The sequence below is a fragment of the Spea bombifrons genome, chromosome 1 (assembly GCF_027358695.1).
Source record: "Spea bombifrons isolate aSpeBom1 chromosome 1, aSpeBom1.2.pri, whole genome shotgun sequence".
In the NCBI taxonomy this organism is placed as follows: domain Eukaryota; kingdom Metazoa; phylum Chordata; class Amphibia; order Anura; family Pelobatidae; genus Spea; species Spea bombifrons.
The window spans coordinates 110286258-110305777 of NC_071087.1; the positions used below are offsets into that span (position 1 = coordinate 110286258).

Consider the following 19520-nt stretch of genomic DNA (forward strand, 5'->3'; position numbering starts at 1 on the left):
CTTGAAATGAGGCATATTGTGCTGGCGTAGAGTTAAATTGAAACTATAAATGCTACCGTATTTTTTTTTTGTTTTTAACTTTTTTTTTAAGGGTGTTACATTTTAGGATTGTGTTTTACCAAGGTTGGAGGATACATGGACATAACTGCCATAAGGGGTGTCAGTTGCTCTTGAGCTACATTTTATAGTACACATTAAAGAATGTTATATATAGCTCTCTTAAAAGGATGAATATTAGGTTTGTCAGGCAGATAAAATAATTTTGAAGATGCATTTAGCTATGGATTTTTGTTATTAGAAAATTATAAAAAAAAATGTAATATTCCTCACTATATTTTTTTTTTCATCAAGACATTTGGTTTTGTTTTATTTAAACTTGATATCACTAGAGATTGATAACCAACAATCTGATTGTATTGGTTCATGGGAAATTGGGAAACTCACCATCGCTATGGGTATACAACTGGGCATCACCCCACTATGTCAGTGCCACTAATTCACTAGGAGGGACGTTTCTTTAAAATGGCTTCACATTTGTTCAAATTTCTATTAGGAGGATTTGCTGTTTATTGGATATTTTTGTTTGTGGGCAGACTAACCTTTTTCAATTTGTAGATTTCTGTGTTGGGATACGTTTTTGTGTGTTTCATAGAAATAAATCAATTGCATTCATTTACAACTCAGTTTATTACAAAGGCATTTTGTATATACAATACATATTACAGGTTTACACAATAACAGAAATGTTCGCTCATTCAAGGAAATGATCAATATTTTGAGTGGAGGATGTACATGATTGTGATAAATACACTGGAACAGACAAAACACCAGTAGCTTATACCAGTTTCCAGAAACCGTGAAAGTAATAGCTACATTTTTAAGAATTAGATGATTTTCAGAGAAATAGAGCTGGTGGCTACGTACTGCCCGTCACTAAGGGTTCCCATAACTAGCCATTTTAAGAGGACACACGGGAAATAAATAAGGCAGGGCTGTAATCAGTGATTGATCAATAATAAAAAATCAGCCTCTAAATTAGCTTTAATCAAATAACTCATGATTAATAGAAATAATATTTCTAAATAAGCTCTTTACAAATGAATACACGTGTATCTATAAAACTGTGAACCCTGACTTTAGAAACACCGCCATTTGGTGTTGGTGGCATTTCCATAATTTGGGGGGGGGGGGGTTACATAAAAGCTCAGTCACTGGAATTAGTTAGCAAGAAATGGATATGATTATCAGGCAAGTAATAAAAGAAAAACATTTTGTACATAAAGGAAACCAAAATAAAGTGTCATTACAATATCACACTATAAAAAAATAATGTCTTAGTAAAATATTTGTCACAAGCTCATAGACTTTTCAAAATGGCTGATCACATGAGTCGAAGCCATAAGTGAGTAGAACCAAAGGATGTAGATAAGGAGGTCTTGCCGATTTACTGACAGTATACTGTTAGCGAATCCTGTTGGTTGCCACGTATAAAGATCACTGGTGGGATGAGGTCATGTGAAATGCTTTCCAGCCAGGCCATGTAGAGAGGACTGGGGCAGATTGCTTTGGTAGCAATCGGAAGGCTACTGCAAAATAAATTGGAAGAGCGTGAAATGTTAAACCGTTAACAGCCCAAACTGTAAATAAATAAGCTAATGGTGGCAATAAGTGGGAACAACCTCCTAAAATGTTTGAAAGGGAACAGACTTTCCAATAGACCCTGTAAAATCTGCTAAATGAATGACAATAACACAGAAAATAAGGGATAACTCTCCTTTAGTGTTCAGTACTAGAGCGCAGATGTCACTGTGATCAGTTCTAAGTGTTTATACAAAGTCATTTGTTTTGTAGGTGTTTTATGTTAGATCTGCAACAAAAATAAAGCACTGAATGATGAATCTTAGTACTTACATTACAATAAGAGCAGCGTCCTTTGAGTTTTCGTGTAGGATCTCATTCACCCTCATGTAGCGCTCAGACTGTCAATAGAAAAAATTGTTATATTTCGTAGAAATATGTGTACATCATAGTTATGTTTAGAAAGGAACCAATTTGGTAGGACACGATTATATTGAAGGTGTATATAATACACACAGGTTAGAAGACATAGACCCAAGTGACTCAAGCTATAGACATGTACTCTGGTATCCATCCCGTTGTGCTCTCGGATAGAGTAAGTGCATGGATTAGTGTTGGGTCAAGACTGTATATTATTTATTATTGTTACCAACAATTTACACAGTCTTCTTACAGTAAATACATTCAAAGAGTATGACAAAACTAGAATTGATAGACTAGGGCAACTGATAAAGGGCCATACTCAGATGCTTACAATCTCTGAAGAAGTGGGTTTTGAGGTTTTTCTTGAATATTGAGAGGAAGGTTGGAAGCTGGAGGTTAGTTGGAAGTAAGTTGCTGATGTATGGGGACAACATGAGTCTTGTAAGCATCCTTTCTATTCCTATTTCACATATGTATTCAGTGTAAGTGTTTGATCCCTAGCATTACTGTAGTTATAGCCACGTACCTTGTTCATGTAATTAAGCAGGTCAGTTTCTGTGATACCACAGACAGGAATTTCAGATTCTTCCTCTCCTGTTCGCACCTCAGGGACCTTGTATGGGGCAATAATGTCCTCAAACATCTTTACCCTGTTAAAAAACCAAAACAAATTATTGGAGATAGAAAATGAAACTTCCATCACATTTAACTCAGGAGGCATAAGCGGGAAGCAGACTTCCTGCCCCATCCTTGCTAGCACTCCCATTGAAATCATTTACAATAGAAACATGGAATTTCATGAACCATTTGGTCCACTATTAGACCATGCCATAACATTCTAGGTCTAACATTAAACATCCCTTACGTGCTTTGTTAAATCTCTTGAAATATTTAAATGTTTCTCTCACAGAGCCCATTATCACTCCAGAATGCATTTCACTTGAAAACAGGGCTGGAGTGTATGTTTAAGGCCAATATGGTCATACAGGTGGTGTGAACTTACGTTTTGGGTCGTGGCTTTTGGTCGATGTCTGTGAGCACTACAACCTCATGGAAGCCCAGCCTGAACTTCTCCAGGAGATCTTGAATACTACAAATAGAAGACACCCAAATGTTTAAAGGGCTGGTTGTTAACGCTTTACAATGTTATTTTCACCTCTAAACCTCTCAGTCACTCACTCTTTTTTCTCATGCTCTGCGTTTTCCTTTGTTCCTCTGATGTATACACGGACTTTACATTGGCCCCATCTCTTCCTTCGGGTCAGCAGGTATGGGATAAGGAGTGTTAGGCCTGTGAAATACAATACATATATTCAAGGGGTATGACAATATGAGAATTGTATGGAAATTATTAGATGGACAAGCACGTCTTAGGCTAATATTTGAAATCTATATTTCAAAAGGAGTTGTCTTTCATGGGAATGTTACAGTACTCGGTGTAAAACTATATGTTGTTTTAATATGATAATATGGGGTAATTTCCAATGAAAAATTCTCCTGGATCCTGTGGATCTCATGGCACCCTTTCCTGATTGCTGCACCAATTATAACAAGTTCTAAATAGTTCTAAATGCAACAATACAAATTAGTCCACCATGGTCAGGTGCATGCAGGTAAAATTCTAAGGACAAGATCATCTCGTTGATGAACACAGCAGGGGTTAATGAAACAATATTAGAGTTACTCACCTCCATCGTCATACAGCCAGTAGATATGGATGTTTTTTTTGCCCTGTCTGGTTTGGAATTCAGTACTGGTTTGGCTGAGAATCTCTGGGCCTGGGCTGGGTGGCACTGGAAGAGCAAAATGTGTGGTGAGTGTCATGGAGGTTTAATTGAACAGAAGGAAAAAAACAGTGAGAAGAATACCCTTCACAATCTGTGGTTGTGGGAAAAAGTATGTGTGTGTGTGTGTATTTGTGTGGTCTGCAAGAGGTCTATATAAACTCTACGGAAGCACATCTGTTGAAGTGGGTGCTGGCTCACAGGATTATAGGTATCGATGAGTTATGGCATGTCTATTAACATTTTCAGGTTTAAATACACTTTTTATATTATTGTCATTATTACCCACTTGTTTGATGTATGCAGTACTTTTTTTCTAGAATGTGATTGTGGTCAGGCCATATGTGTTTTTGAGTAATCTGGCCCCCAGATAAAACTGATTCAGGGCGCCTTGTATACTTTTGGGCTAAACTGATAACGTTTATTAGCAAACCTGAATTTCCAGATGTGGCGTGTATCTAGAATGCCACACATAGGGACACTAGTGGAGTCAGAATGAGCTTTATTGTAATCCTGTCCACTCATACCATTACTACACCCATCGTGACCACACAACATTTATTTCTCTATTACAATACAGACAGACCGAAACTGGCACGGACATAGAAAACCCCTTACCTTTCTCTAGCTCTTTGTTACATTCCACTTCATCATCAGAATCAGCAAAGGCCAGATTGACTACAAGGGAAAGAACATATTTTTTTTTGTTATTACCGATCAGGCAATAATAAAATATTTCAGAGAAACAGCAAAATGTCCCTTGATTGTTGATGTACTTTAATATTATAATTGACGTATTCATGTTGTTTAGGTCACTAATGTTAAAAATAGTACTTTGCATATTATAATACCACTGCCAGTCTATTGAAAATGACATACCAGATTACAAGGCTTTGTTGGTCTGTAATATTTACAAGATTCTGGTCTCAAAACATGTTTTACAGATGAGTGGACCCATAGATCATATACATACTAAACTATGGATATACCTTAGACACCTAAACCTACTAAAAATGTACTTGTTTCTCAAATTATAAGGTAAAAAATGTACCTGGACCTTCCCAAATAAAATAATTATCAATAATGATACATAAAATGAAAGAACAGAATGTACATTAAACATGTTTGTGAGACAACGTGTAATTTTCTTATTCTATCCAAGGAAACTCTTCATTAATTATGGGAACTAGGCACTCAGCAATGCTCACCTTGGCCTTGCACCTTTTGGGACACATCAAGCCCATCCTTTGTCCTCAAAACACACACTCCAAAGTGGCGGTCTAACGCATCACTGTGAGAAAAAAAATTCTTTAGGTTATTTGTCTTTATAACATATTGTAAGACAGAAGAGAAATCAGCACAAATTTTAAAAGAGGCAGAGTTTGTGCTTCATGACCGCAAAGATCAAAGTGTACTCACTGTATAACTCCTACATATTCTTCTAGGCTCCGTAGGGAATCGTTTTGCCAGTTAGTTTTATACCCTAACACCAATGTGTTTGGCTTTAGACGACCAAGTCCAGACACCTGCGTAAGGGGAATTTAGAGGGATTTCAATGTGTGCTCAAAATATTAAATATAGATTTCAGAAAAAGCTAATAGTATGACTTGTATAGTAGTTCATTGAATCGGAAGGCTGTAATTTTCAGCATGATTAGGAAAGAAGAAGAAGAAACAGACTTTGATAAGGTGTATTATACCTGCATGAGATTCCTGGCTCCTGCTCTCAGGTTGTTTTCACAGATAACACTATAAAAGGATCTCACTTTTCTGGTGTTCAGCCACCGCAGGTGTCCATCTGAGTCAGTCACCTTGTCATTCTCCTAAACACATACAAAATCATTCTTCATCACAAACAAAAGAAATGACCCACTTTCACATCGTCCATACAACAAACTATAACCATAACATTTCCACGTTATCCACCTATCTAGCACTTATTGTGTCCACAGCACTCATAAAAAAAGAAAGTGTACCCAATTATATTAACAAAATAAACCATATCACATTATTGATGTAATATGGCCTTTTCTGCCACCATTTATAATATTGGTCAATATTGTGTTAGAGGCAACCAAATAATAATTATTGTATAAAAACAAATGAAAATGTGACTTTAATGAGATGAAAAAAAGGTTATTAAAAGCTGAAGGTAGACAAAGTGTCTGAACAATGGCACAAGTATCCATGACCAGTTTTGTGGAAACCTGTATACACTGTCTATACTCACAGTCACAACATTGCCACAGATCATAAGGCTTATGTTCTTGGTAACAGAGCTCACAAAGTCAACCAAAGCTGGACGGAAATTTGGAGGTCCGGTGAGTACAAGACACTGTGGCCTGAAGGTGAGAAAAAAAAGTAAAAGGTGAGTGTTGAAGAGTGTATATATGTGCAATATATGGTGTCTACACCACAACATGTTTATTAGCGTCTTGTCATTTACTGGGGAAAGGATATTATTAGGAGGAAAAATAATGTTTAGGTAAGTATTAAGCTACCTGTAGTTCTTGACGTGTTCCTGTACGCCAGTCAAGCTAACACTGTAGGTGAGTGCCATGCTGTAAGCTCCTGCCTGCACAGATGATCCCCAGTTCACATCTACACGGAAAGAGAGGAGAAAGGTACCGAAGGGTAACTGTTAATTGAACAATTTGTACAATTGTCAGCTAATTACCTTACAGAGCTTTACAGACTAGACCATCATGTAAGATGAACTTTGCCTTACCTGGCTTTTTGTAATTGACATAACCAAGCAGGATAACTATGATGCTCACAGCAATTATAGCAGCCCACCATGTGAGGAGGAACATGATGACTATAGACACCACTGCACCAAAAAGGGAAGTCCATTTGCTGTAATAACGGAATGATGGGCGCCAACCTGTGGGATGAAAAATAAATTGTATAAATTAAATGATTCTGGCAATAAAAGGGTTCAAATAACAATATGTGAAAACTGCTTGTTTATGAAAACCCCATGCATTGTTTGGAAAGTAGTTTTAGACGCTACCTGCATATTTTAGAGAGAGTATGAACAGGATTATAGAAGGTTGAGATAAGAAACATGGTGAAACCCACAATAAATGTCCTTACCTGGAGAGTTAGTGATGGACGCATGGAAACAGCTGAAGTTGATGAGCGCGTAGGAGCACAGGAAGAAGTTGGAGATAATTGGAGCAATGACGTTTAGCTCAGCTGTGGAAATTCAATCAGTGTCAGCAAATATGGATATTTAACCAGTGGAACCAGGGTAGCTTCCCTTTATCAATGAGGCTGTCAAATTAGGATACCTTTCCTACATTGAATCTGTGGGTGCTAGCATTACACACACAGCATTTCATATAAATGTCATCACATGTCCACGTGTAAGCCTTTACAAATAATGTGGGCACGAAACCCATTGAGAAATAAAAATAATTTACATAACCTAGCTATGTAGAAATCACTGCAGATTTTAGTATAGTAATGTTATCTAGTGATGTACTTTATCCCCATTATTAATATAATCAGAGCAAACCTGTTTCCATCATACCAAACATATGAGGTGCCTGTTGCTGAGTGTTCACAATACTTGAAGTTGAGTAATTGGTCAAACACTGAACTCACCAATGAGGATGAATGCAATAGCGATGACGAAGGTCAGAATGTATGCACGGAGTGGCTCATTGTTCTTCCCATAACCTTTCCCAAAGAATCCAATGAAAGGATAAAGTTTGTCCTTGCAAAGACACTATAGAAGGGTAGAAAATATAATGTCATGTACCGGTATTTTTAAAACAGGAAGAAGACAAAATATTAGCAGGGAATGTGACAGAGAAAAACAATTTATAACAATAGATTCTTAAAGGAAACTGATTTCTTCTTACCTGGAAGACTTTTGGAGCAGACACGAGACAGGCTAGTGCTGAAGAGAGAGTAGCAGCAAAGATACCAGCTGTGATCAGAGGGCTGAATGCGGACACCATGCTCATTGCCTGGAGACATAAAGAAGAGTTAAATCCAAATTAGAAGGCCTTTAGGCTTGCCAGAGCCATGTAAATACTTTGGCCTTCACAACTGAGTCATCTTACTTGATAGTGGTTAGACAGGCCATAGTAACATGATCCTGCTTCCTGGCATTCAGTGAAGTTCCAGCCAAACTGGCAGCTCAGTCCTTCACAATCCACTGTCTCGTTCATAGGGATTGTGTCGTTCAAAATACCAGATGCATCACGAATAACACAGGAACCTTATTGAAAACAATAACAGGAAGGGAAAAGATTACAATGAGATACTAATGAGTGAAGGAGACATAGAATGGGAAAAGTAACGAGCTCTCGCTTTTCTAAAACAGCTGCAGTTAAAACTCACCTATGGTGGCAGAAATTGCCAGGTATGATATGGTGGTCCAAAATATAGCCATCAATGTTCCTTTGGGTATAGCCACTGCTGGATCCTGAATTAAAATAGTAAACACAAACCAAGATTACATCTGCCACATTTTCCTCAAAATGACTAACCATTTTTCTACCACATATGTCTTATTTGCTTCATTTTATTCCCATCCCATAGTGGCATAACACACAAACACTAAATAACTAATATTTCTGTATATCTGCAATCTGGTACCATGCTACCTGAAAAAATAATCCCCAAATAATAGAACATATTGAGGAAAAGAAATGTGAGAAATGCAAGATGACGCAGTATTTGTAACTGACTATAATGCTTTTGAATGTCCTCTTCTCTTCTAACTACCATCAAATGGGTGAACTCATCAGGGATATGTACCGAGGAGCTTAGTTTGCATTCTCTGCTCCAAGCATGTTATATTGATCCCAATGTCAAGCTGAGAACCTGTAAGACTTTGGGATTTATATAGAATGGTTGCATCATACCTTAAGGTCTCCAGAAATGTTTGCACCAGCCAGGATACCAGTAGCAGATGGAAAGAATATAGAGAACATTCCAAAAAAGGTCCCAGTTTCACCACGCCAGTCAGGGACAATGTTTTCCAAGAAAATGGACCCTATTGCATAAAAGCAGATATAATGGTTACATAAGATTAGTTAGACATATTGCTGGTTCTTTAAATTGTGAAGTCATGTGCTGGAAATATAAAGTTTATTTTCAAGCTAGCTCCATGAACTACTTACCTTGGTAGCCAAAAAACCCTTTAGATTGTTTTTCCTCAGTAGGGAGAAATGTTCCCACTAAATAATTCACAAAGGACACCATAATGACAAAGAAGAATACGACCTGGGCCTGGTTAAGAAAACAAAACAGTGTGAGTTCAGGAGTTAAAACACAAATTTCAGTCAAGAATGAGATATGAAACAATGCCATAAGGCCTATGAAAGTATCCCAACCTTAGCTTCCCATTCCATTCCAGCTAAAGAGATTCCAAGAAGAACTGTAACTGTTATCACACCAATAATTCTGATGTCATTAACTGGGTCAGAAATGACAGCATTGTATTCCTGGGAGAAAAGTAAGAAGAGATGGTTAGAACATAATGTATAATGTTATATACACTTTTGACACATACATTGTTTAGGATGGGTGAATAATATATAGTTTAAAAAAGGGGTGCAAAATGTATGTATAAGAAAATTAAACCCATGTCTTGCACAATAAACAAACTCTTTCAATTATAGCATGGAATAAGAAACATAACATACTATGAGAAGATCTCGAACAGTCTCTGCAAAGCCCACTGTATGCATGGCAACTGCAACTGCATTGGCAAATGCAAAAATAAGTCCGATGGAGCCTCCTAACTCTGGCCCCAGGCTTCGAGAAATCAAGAAATAGGTTCCACCTGCAACAGAAAGCAAAGTTTTCATGTGGGCTTGGTTATGATTGTGAAGTGTTATGTTTTAGTATCGCTAATAATCAGACATTCAGAATGTCACATTCTAATTATGCACACTAATTCTTGGACTTAGATATAGTAAGAGTTCATATGTAAGAGTTCCCTGGCTTGAGTAGTCCCGGTCTTACATAATGCAAAAGTTGTTTATTTACTAATTTGTAAGATCATATGTATTGTTTCGTGATGAAGCATTTCATTTCAGAATTGTAACTTTTCCCAAAGTCCTTTATAATGTATGGTGAGGGTGGTGAGATCAATGGTTCTTCTCACCTCAATTAACCTGCAACTCTCAGTTCAGTGAATAAATCCCACAATCAAAAACAGTTATTTTATCACTGATAAAATAATCAGTGATGTATAATCAGTGATGTATTTGGACACCAAATCATCGAGTTACCTGACTTGACTTTGCCATTAGTGGAGATAGCAGAAATTGATAAGCCAGTGATAGACGTTACCAAGACAGACATCAGAATAATCAGCCATGTGAGACCTACATGAAAAGAATTAAAGATATTATAAATGAGCATACTGTTGTTGAAGTTTAGCAGATGAAACCATCTTCAGATCTAAATCTTTACGCAATGTTTGAAGTATATTTTGTGTTATCTCATGTTTACTATTCATCTACATAGTCAAGAGTCTGACAAAAACAATGCTTTATAATCGAAATGTAAATCCTATACAACATGATCTTGAAAGATTACAAAGTGTAATGACATGTAATGGTTTCCCGATGTTAAGACAATATATTAGATGTTAGAGAGTGAGAACAAAATCCGAGTGAAAGGGAAGTGATAAAATAGCACTTGTAACCTTACACTGTATATTGTAATATGGAAATATTTACATAACTTATGTATTAGTATTTTTCCCATTACCATCAGGTAGATATGTGAAAATAGCCTAATGGCACTAAAAATGTGTTAGTTTGAAGCTGATCCCTTTTATTGAGCCAACATTGAAAAAAGTGTAAAATCACATAATGTTTTGGGAACTCAGAGGTGTCTTCCTGGAGAGTCTACATTATTTTTTGCGTTGGTCCAATAAAAGGTAACACCTTTGACTAGAGGCTTGAGATTCCCATGGTCATCTGGTAAATAAGTTTTCCCTACAGAGACATTAGTTACAATTCAATTAAACTTTGCTTACCTATGCCAGCCTGTGCAGTAATCCATGGTAATCTTAGGTATAAAATAACTCCCCAAATATTCAGCATGCAACGGATCTGTAGGTGAAAGAAAAGCACATGATATCAGGGAACAGATTGTACTAACTGAAATAGGTAGACTAACAACCTCAGCCCAGGTTTTTTCCTACACATACTACCACAACAAGCTGTAAGGAACACTCCACCTCATGTTATATACAGTGCACAAATAGAATATATTTTTCATGGACTCCAGTGAATTTGCCGCATGGCATTGGTGCATGTGTTCCTTTTTTTATGGAATTAGAAAATTAATCATGGGATTTCAAGTTGCATTGAGGTGCTGAATTGGGTGCTGAAATGTATTTACTGTAGACACCCCAGGCTTGGGTCAACATCTACCTATTATTAATGAGCCTCCTAGTTATTAATTAAGGATGATTATTTGGAAATGAGCCATACCATTACTCCTTTGATCCATCCAAATCGGACAGGCCCCCCTTTTGGTGCCTTCTTCATATTAGACTTTTCATCAGATTCTTCCACTGTTTCATGGTTTTCTTTTTCACAAGATTCCACATCTTGATCCAGGGACACTGGGACCATTTGTTGGTCATCCTGAAAAAAAAGCAATGCTATCATTTCTGTAGTGGTGGGGATGGCAACACACAGAATTGCAGTTTTTTGGGGGAAAAGGGAAGTGTGTCACCAATATTCGGAAGGAATGTAAAAATCTTTTAACAGGAATATACAAAACAGTAAAATTTACTTTTCAGCTTAGTTATAGACCAACATCAATTTGTATAGGTAAGGGATGCACCTCTAAATCAAGCCATCATAGTAATTATTCACAGCGCAAGACTGTTCTATACTTACAGTTATGGCATTACGAAGAATATCTAAGGATGGACGGCTTCGTTTCAGCCTCCCAGGGGCTACAGAATGGATGTAGAATTCATGCCGGGGTGTTGCATCCAGGGTGTTATAGGCCAGCTGTCTTTTAGTGATCAGATTATCACTCAAAGGAAGAGATACAGGATTAAGAAAGATACCATCATTAATTGTATTCTTATGTTTGGTAGAATTCTCTCTTTGTCCTGGGCTGTGAGCATCCGTGGAGCACTGAATCATCTGAAGACCAGAATTAAAAGCCTCTATTGATTGATTTAGGTGATTTAGAACATCTTGCACATTCTCTTCTGCTACATCACAAACTTGCCCATCAGTGGTTGAAGTGTAACCAGAAGATGTTTCATCATTGAATGATGAGCCTTCTAGGGAGATAGTGCTTTCAGATTTGCATGCCAGACTTTTATTGTTATCTGGTGAGTGTGCTAAAGTTTGGTTTTTACAGTTTTCGGGGATATAGGATGAAACTTTTGCATGTGCAGCTTCATTTACAATTGCATGAACATGAAAAGAGGTGTCTTGTCGTTCTTTTTCATCAAGAAGGGTTTCAGGAGAGTTCGTAACATTCATATGAGGCATAGCTGGCATAACTAACTCATCGTCCGGATTTAAGCTTTCAAGGTGACCTGACATGGAATTGTTGGATATGCGCTGTAACATCAGTCTGCCAATGGAGCATGCGGCATTTCCTGGACAATCCATCATGCTCTGCTATGTACAGGCTCTAAGAGAACCTGTAAAATAAAACATAGTAGTTATTTATATGGCATTGCCTGAATTGGAGCTAGAAAATTACTATAAAAGGGTGTAGAAGGATACAATGTTGTATCTTAGGTATGTGATTGCTGTATCTTTTTCCTAAGTATTCCTAAACAAGCAAGGGTCTTGGGACATACTAGTCATATGAATATATGATGCATGAAAAATCTAGCTATATCCACTTTATGAGAAACACATTCAGAGGAAATAAGACAGGAAATACAATTAAAGATGCTATATGAGGAGCAGGAACTAAATGAGGAAGAATCATCACAAAAAATAACATAAAATATAAAATACAATTAATTATATTAACAATACCAGTGTAATTGTCTAAGGAGTGTGAGGGACTGGGGACAAGTAGATGAATTGGAAAAAATGGACATTTCAAAAGTAACATTAATATTTGAAAACAACATGATTGTTACTGAAAATAACTCCCCCAGAGTTAAGTTAAAAATCCCGAAACCTGTTTTTAAATGGTCAAAACTTTGACAATTAATATACTTCAGGGGTACAATACTGTGTGTTTGATAACACATAATTAATGTATTTAGAAACAGTGAAGTAAAAACATGATGTGAGATAAAACTGGTTAATATTAAGGGCATAAATAATGCCAAATCCGGGCAGAGATGTCACCCCAATGAAACATTAGATATTTTCTCTGTTTTGTTAGTGTGCATTGGAGCTGTTTTTTGAGTGTTAAATAAATATTCAAGAAGGCGAAAAAAGAAATAATCTGATGAAAACAGCTACAATAAACATACCCTCATTTGCCGGTTATGTTATCAATAAACTCAATCTACTCTGTCCTCCAATTTCTTTAGCAGTAAATCTCCCGTACTATGCCATATCATTACATAGATCTATTGTGGCAACATCAAAGTGTTGACTTCAGTATACATCATCTTATTGGGGCCTTTATTGGACAGATAATTTAGTGTTTAAGTGATAATGATAACAGGTAAATCACAGAGATAACTAAGCCCCACTGAAAAACTACAGTTACCTTGTATGATACGAAATGATGGATCCACTTACAAGATGACTCTGTTCTTCTCTCAGCTTCTGATTTAAAATTCTTTGTGATCTTCTAAAATTGAGATGCTCAGCTTGTATGAAAGATGTTTCCTCTTTCTCTCTTGACCATGCGACCAGTCAGTCTCCAACCTAGAAGACCTAGGTCAGAAATTGAAAACTCCTTCCTTATATCCCTATCCAGACAGTGGCAGTAGTAATGCTTTCTTCCTTTCACCTGTCTTCTAGGGTCCTTTATTAAAACCCTACCTATCCGTTCAACTTTATATCCTGTGAAGAAGACAATGCACTCAATGTAGGCCGTCCCCTTACTCCAATTTGTTAAAGCTAGACATGATGCCACCTAAAATAAACAAGCCTCCAGCCCACTAAATTTTCATTAATGAAATTAACCAACTATAGTTCATTTGATGGTTCTAATCTACATATAAATGTGTATTGTTTTTTTACCCTAAACTATTAGAAATTAGAAATACACACTGTAGTTTATTGTGTACAAACGTGCCAACTCTCAGTGAGTGTAAATGAGTTCAGGTTTCTGTTTGCAGCTACAGAACAATAGGTAATTAAACTGGACATCAATTTAAGGACAATTACTTTCATCCACATAAAGATGATACAGACACAACACCAAGCATATTAATACATAGTATACACACAAATAGGACCGATAAGTAAAGCTGAAACAGAAGATTCTAGTTTAATATTAAATTAAAGAAGAAGAAGAAAAAAATATATAATAATATATGTCTTTAACGGGTATTAATTGTACATGTAGTTTAACTTGTCATCATTATTATCTTATTGTCCATGTTTTGATGTGAATACATTATTTTGTATAAGATCATTATTTTTGGGGTAAAAATAAAGTCATCCCTCCTTTAAGTATCATAAAAAGGTGTGTATTTTAATTTAATGTACGCCCTTTGGGTTATTAAGGATCTCTAATTATGGATATTTTTATGATAATGTAGACACGGCAGTACAAACTGCAAGCAATACTGAGCTATCTATTTACTATCATGTGCACTGGCATTTTATTAATATATACTATGTAAAAGTGCTTCCTGCTTGGTCAGTGAAGGGGATGTTTACTTTCATGTGCCTTCAAAATTAAATGTTCATATATTTTGTTATTTTTGTTCTACGAATAATTTGTTCTTTTGTAACTGTAGTAAGTAGATACCGATATTTTTTTTTTGTTTTATAGAATCAGAAGAACACATTTGCTGTTCTACCTACCCAAAAAACAGTTTTATAACTAAAGGCATCATTAAAAGCATCTCTCCCTTATAGTTCCATTGTGCCAATGTAGTAAAAGATTTAGTCACATTTAGTCACGATCAATAAACAGTATCAACTTCAACTAAATCCCTAAAGCCCATCTTCTCCTGGAACTATACGTTTATATCCATAAACCCTTTTGAGAAATACTCATGTAGCGTAAACCTTTGTCTCATTAATATTTTCTTCCAGGAACACATCATTTTCATATGACACAGAATTAGGTACTGGCAAGTCATGGTCATAGAAACTGGAAAAAGCTTTTTTTATATGACTGGTTTAGTTTTATTAATATATAATATGTAAAAAAATCTGGCTGGTATTCCATTTGAGAACATGAATTGATGTTTTTGAGAACATCCACAATGTGTTGAGCCATCTCAATAAAAAAAAATTTAACTGAAGTTCAAAAACTTTAAGCTAAAGCTGATGTAATAAGCATTGTCTTATTTATTGTAATATAATGTACTTTTACTTGAAATGTTTAGGTTTAAAGTGTTGCTACTGAATTTCGTTAACCAGTATTCCACCCACACAAATAATGTAAGTAGCATAGTAGGAATTTGTGTAGAAGCCCAAAACAATGGCATGCAACACGTTGGAAACTAGTACCAGGTACAACATCTAGTATTGGAATCCTAAATACACAAGCTTGAAATTAACAGGTTTCCCATAATGCTCCACTCCTTTACTGTCCTCAGCACCTTAATCTCTTGCAATCTCCTAACACCTGTAACTTCTGTTTGAAGAGGAATTAGCGTTTTGGTTGGTGAGCACTGGACCATGGGAATATCTTCAGGGTTAGGGGTCAAGCTGGCCCTGGCTTTGTCCGTGAGAGAAAAAAACAAGGTTTTAAGTATTAACATTTCCACTGCGGGTAAAATGAGATCCATCAGTATGTGGATGAAGACAAATGACCTGTAAGCATGTAAAGCAACGAGAAATACCCTGCAGAATTATTATCCCATGGAAAAAGATAAACACACGACATGTCTGTTATAGGATTATGAAATCAATTTAGAAACAAGTTGAAGTCAGTTTGGGATATGACTGGATTAATTTTGGTGGAAAATGGGCAATTGCTTCTTGGGCCACTCATGTTTAATTTTTTGAGCCACCACTGCAATACTTTTACAGACGAGTCACTAAAATACAGAATACCGGACCCGAAGTAATGTTTTAATGTGATGTGTGAGAACATCTATTAGGGGTAGCTCTGTATGTTATATTTTAGACATAAATTAGGTGTAACTATCTTAATTCCGTACTATAATACAAACAGTTGGTAACATGAAAAATTCAGTTTGAGAACATGAATTGATGTTTCGGAGATGCGGAAATCCTGGTCTACCATGAAACAACATAGAAAATGATTCACTTTACCCTATGAGTGCCTGTAATTTAAGGACATTTACTTTCATCCACATAAAGGTGATACAGACACAGTAACACCAACCATATTAGTACATAAATACACAAACAGGACCGATAAGTAAAGTTGAAACAGGATTCCAGTTTAATACTAAATTAAATAAGCAGAAAAAAAGTATTATAAATATTATAATTGTAGTTGTGGTTTAACTTCCCATCGTTATCTTATCGTGTTACTGGCATTTTAATAATATATATAATATGTAAAAATCTAGCAGGTATTCAGTTTGAGAACATGAATTGATGTTTTGGAGATACAGAAAGTCTGGGCTACCATGAAACTTGTCAAAATCTTCTCACACCTGCTTTATACGGAGTGGTGGAAATATACATTGAACAGTACACATAGATAGCATCCATTAAGACATTTAGGGAAATGATTGACACATATGACAAAGAAACCATTATAATGCACCTAGCCTCTTCGCAGAAGTTTGAATGAAAGGCACATGGCTCGCTCACCTTCAGCATCAGTGTGTTTGCACAGACTGCAATATATGGAAATATATACCCTAGTATGTGATAAAATATTTTTGCCTTATGTATTCTAATGTATTTTCAGTTAGAAAGTGGCATTATATTCTGCAGTGCTATATAATGCATGTGTTCCTTTATGGGTATATGTGTTTGAGTAGATGTTGAAAGCATGTCTCCAGGTGTGTCAGTCTGTGTTTGTTTTTAGGTTGGGGTATATTGCTTTTTTAAACAGCACAATTCAATAGGACGAGCAAACTCTTTGCTCTGCTTATCTGTGTTTTTAAGCACCTTCTCTTATTGTTGACTGGGGGCAGGGTGTGTGAGCGACACTAAACTGGATAGTTCCAGAATTCTAGTTTTTAATAGCTAGGCCCATTCAGGAGCAGAGACGTTGGGAGAACAATAAAAAATCACAAACTAAATGTGCAAGCTAATTTTTCCCACATAAATCAGTTTTGGTTTAATTCCAACATATTAGATATAGATGTGCTTTTTCTGCTTGCTTTTCGTGAGTGTTAACACAGGAGGGTTACTAGCAGACCTAGTGTTTGTCTTCTGAGCTCCATATGGTGGGCTCCTAATACTAAAGGGTGTGGGACACTTTATTCACCTTGGGCAAAGCAAGTCGATGAGTTGATCTGTCCAAAGAAGAACAAGAATGGATAAGGCATAAAACATTTTAAAAAAAAAAAGACACTAATGAACCTAGTTCTCTAGGTGAGTGGGTAAGGGCAGAAGAAGAGAGGCTTATGTTAATGGAGGCATAAATCTCTCTGTTCCTCTACCAGAATACCAGTGATAGTGGCCCTATATACACTTCCCCTGGAAACAATGGCAGGTATTTTAAAATATTGAAATTAAGAGGCCTTCCACCACATAATCATTATTCATTTTGATGCAAGATTATATATATATATATATATACAATATATATATATATATATATATATATATATATATATTATATATATATATATATTATATATATATATATATATATAATATATATATATGTGTTGTGTTATATGTGGGATCTCATAAAACGAATGCAGACCTGAACTGTACAGAGTACAATGCATTTCTCCAGCTATAGAGAGACATTATAAGGCTAAGACTAAATTCAAAGGCCAGGGTTTTCATTTTATAGGCCTGCTTTTGTCAATTAAAGAACCACCGTGAACAACAAATATATGCACAAAAAACAGCAAATAACATTTCCAAAAAAGACAGTATGATATTGTAATTAAAAAAATATCCACAGGCTATATGGAAATATTAATTTAATATATAATAATATTAATCGGTTAGAGCAGTAATGATTTTGATGTAGCTCTGTAGTATACATTTTTCAAAGACATCCTTGGTTCTGCGGTTCTCAAAGTGAATCTAACTTTAAGCTTTGACTCTAGATTCCATTTTCCTTTGGTCTTATACAGCAATACCAATTTTTCTTATTCCTCCAAATAACATTTCTCCTGTTGCTTTCCCTCGCTTCAGTTTTTCATTGACAAATGGGGCCTACACAAACTGACGGATATTATACAATAATAGCACAAAACCTGTGAGGAAAATGAATGTAATTAAATATGAAACCATACAGAAATGGTATTGGGTAAACTTCCACGATAACCATATGATAACCACATTATACTAGTGGCACAATTAAAAAAAATAGTACACAAGGCTTATGTAAAATTAACTAAAATTCTGTAGTTCAAAATCCAAATTAAATGATATACATTGTAGTTTAGTACAAATAGCGTTTGTCCTTGCCCTTTATTTCCTAACTTTTATCTTAGTATGTACAATTTGTGTTTATTTTAACTATAATAATTTTTGTAAAGGTGCCATGTTTATGTATCTGTCATTGTGATGGACAACAGAGAACACCAGTGTTTTGTAAAATTACCATGTATTCACACAAGTTTACTCACTTTAGCACATAGGCTGATTGTAATAATACAGGAACTGGAGAGATTGATCTTTGCTTATCACACTTTAGTACATCTACCTCACGTTGTACACAATGGATTTCATCTTCCATTGTAGCAGAGTTAGCTACCATTTCCTTTTTCTCTGCACATTACATTGTATATACTTGCATACTTATTCATATGATGATTGTCCTTTGTGCAGAGTTATTGTTGCACCCAGTAGGTGTCGAACATTATGTATTGATTATTAGATGCACATTGGGCACACAGGGATGTGCGTGATGATACTACTAAATGTGCTGACTTGGGCAAAACTTCTTTTCTGTTAAGTTAATAAAAATATATAACGATTGTTGCATAATTTTCTCTCCAAACACCCAGACACTATGGAAAAAATCAGACTCGCTCTGGCCTCTGGTCACACCGGTAGTAAGTTGTGTGCAGCTTAGACTTTCGTTCCATGCAGCATTGTCAAAAAATTCCCTTAAGTCCTTGCATTTGATCCAGGGAAAGGGGGCCGTCTAAAAAAAAAACTAGGAAAAAACGTTAAAATTACAAAAATAATGAAAGTTAATGGAGGACACATCACATTTTCCAGGGCTTGTTTTATTACCCTGTGTACGTGGTGGGGGAAGGGGGGTAGTCATTGCCCCTTAGTTAATAAGGAGACCTAAGAATCCCTGTTTTGTCATTTATTTATTTAGTTTTTTAATGCATGTATTCATTAATTTTATTGCGTAAAGGGGGTTAATGTCTTTTAAACCCAAATATTATGCAAACTGTTCAGTGCACATTCATGGACCATGATGCCATATGCATGAGGAAGAGCTCAGGGTAGGAGGCCCTCTTGCACCTGCCAATATGTCGCCCTGTATATGCATGTTTTTTTATACA

General features: G+C 36.0%; 1 protein-coding gene across 1 annotated transcript; it reads right to left on the reverse strand.

Annotated features, from left to right (window-relative positions):
* Positions 1–1444: 1444 nt before the first annotated feature.
* Positions 1445–12402, reverse strand: LOC128463108 (solute carrier family 12 member 3-like). The gene is made up of 26 exons (XM_053447999.1): positions 11668–12402; positions 11254–11409; positions 10794–10869; positions 10039–10134; positions 9448–9587; positions 9136–9246; positions 8923–9031; positions 8665–8795; positions 8138–8222; positions 7858–8015; positions 7654–7761; positions 7394–7517; positions 6881–6982; positions 6513–6668; positions 6286–6385; positions 6015–6126; positions 5485–5607; positions 5205–5311; positions 4994–5076; positions 4404–4463; positions 3690–3794; positions 3181–3292; positions 3005–3091; positions 2528–2651; positions 1912–1979; positions 1445–1586 (listed from the first exon to the last, which is right to left on the reverse strand). The coding sequence occupies exons 1-26, from the start codon at positions 12400–12402 to the stop codon at positions 1445–1447; spliced, it is 3510 nt and encodes a 1169-aa protein (XP_053303974.1).
* Positions 12403–19520: the final 7118 nt, after the last annotated feature.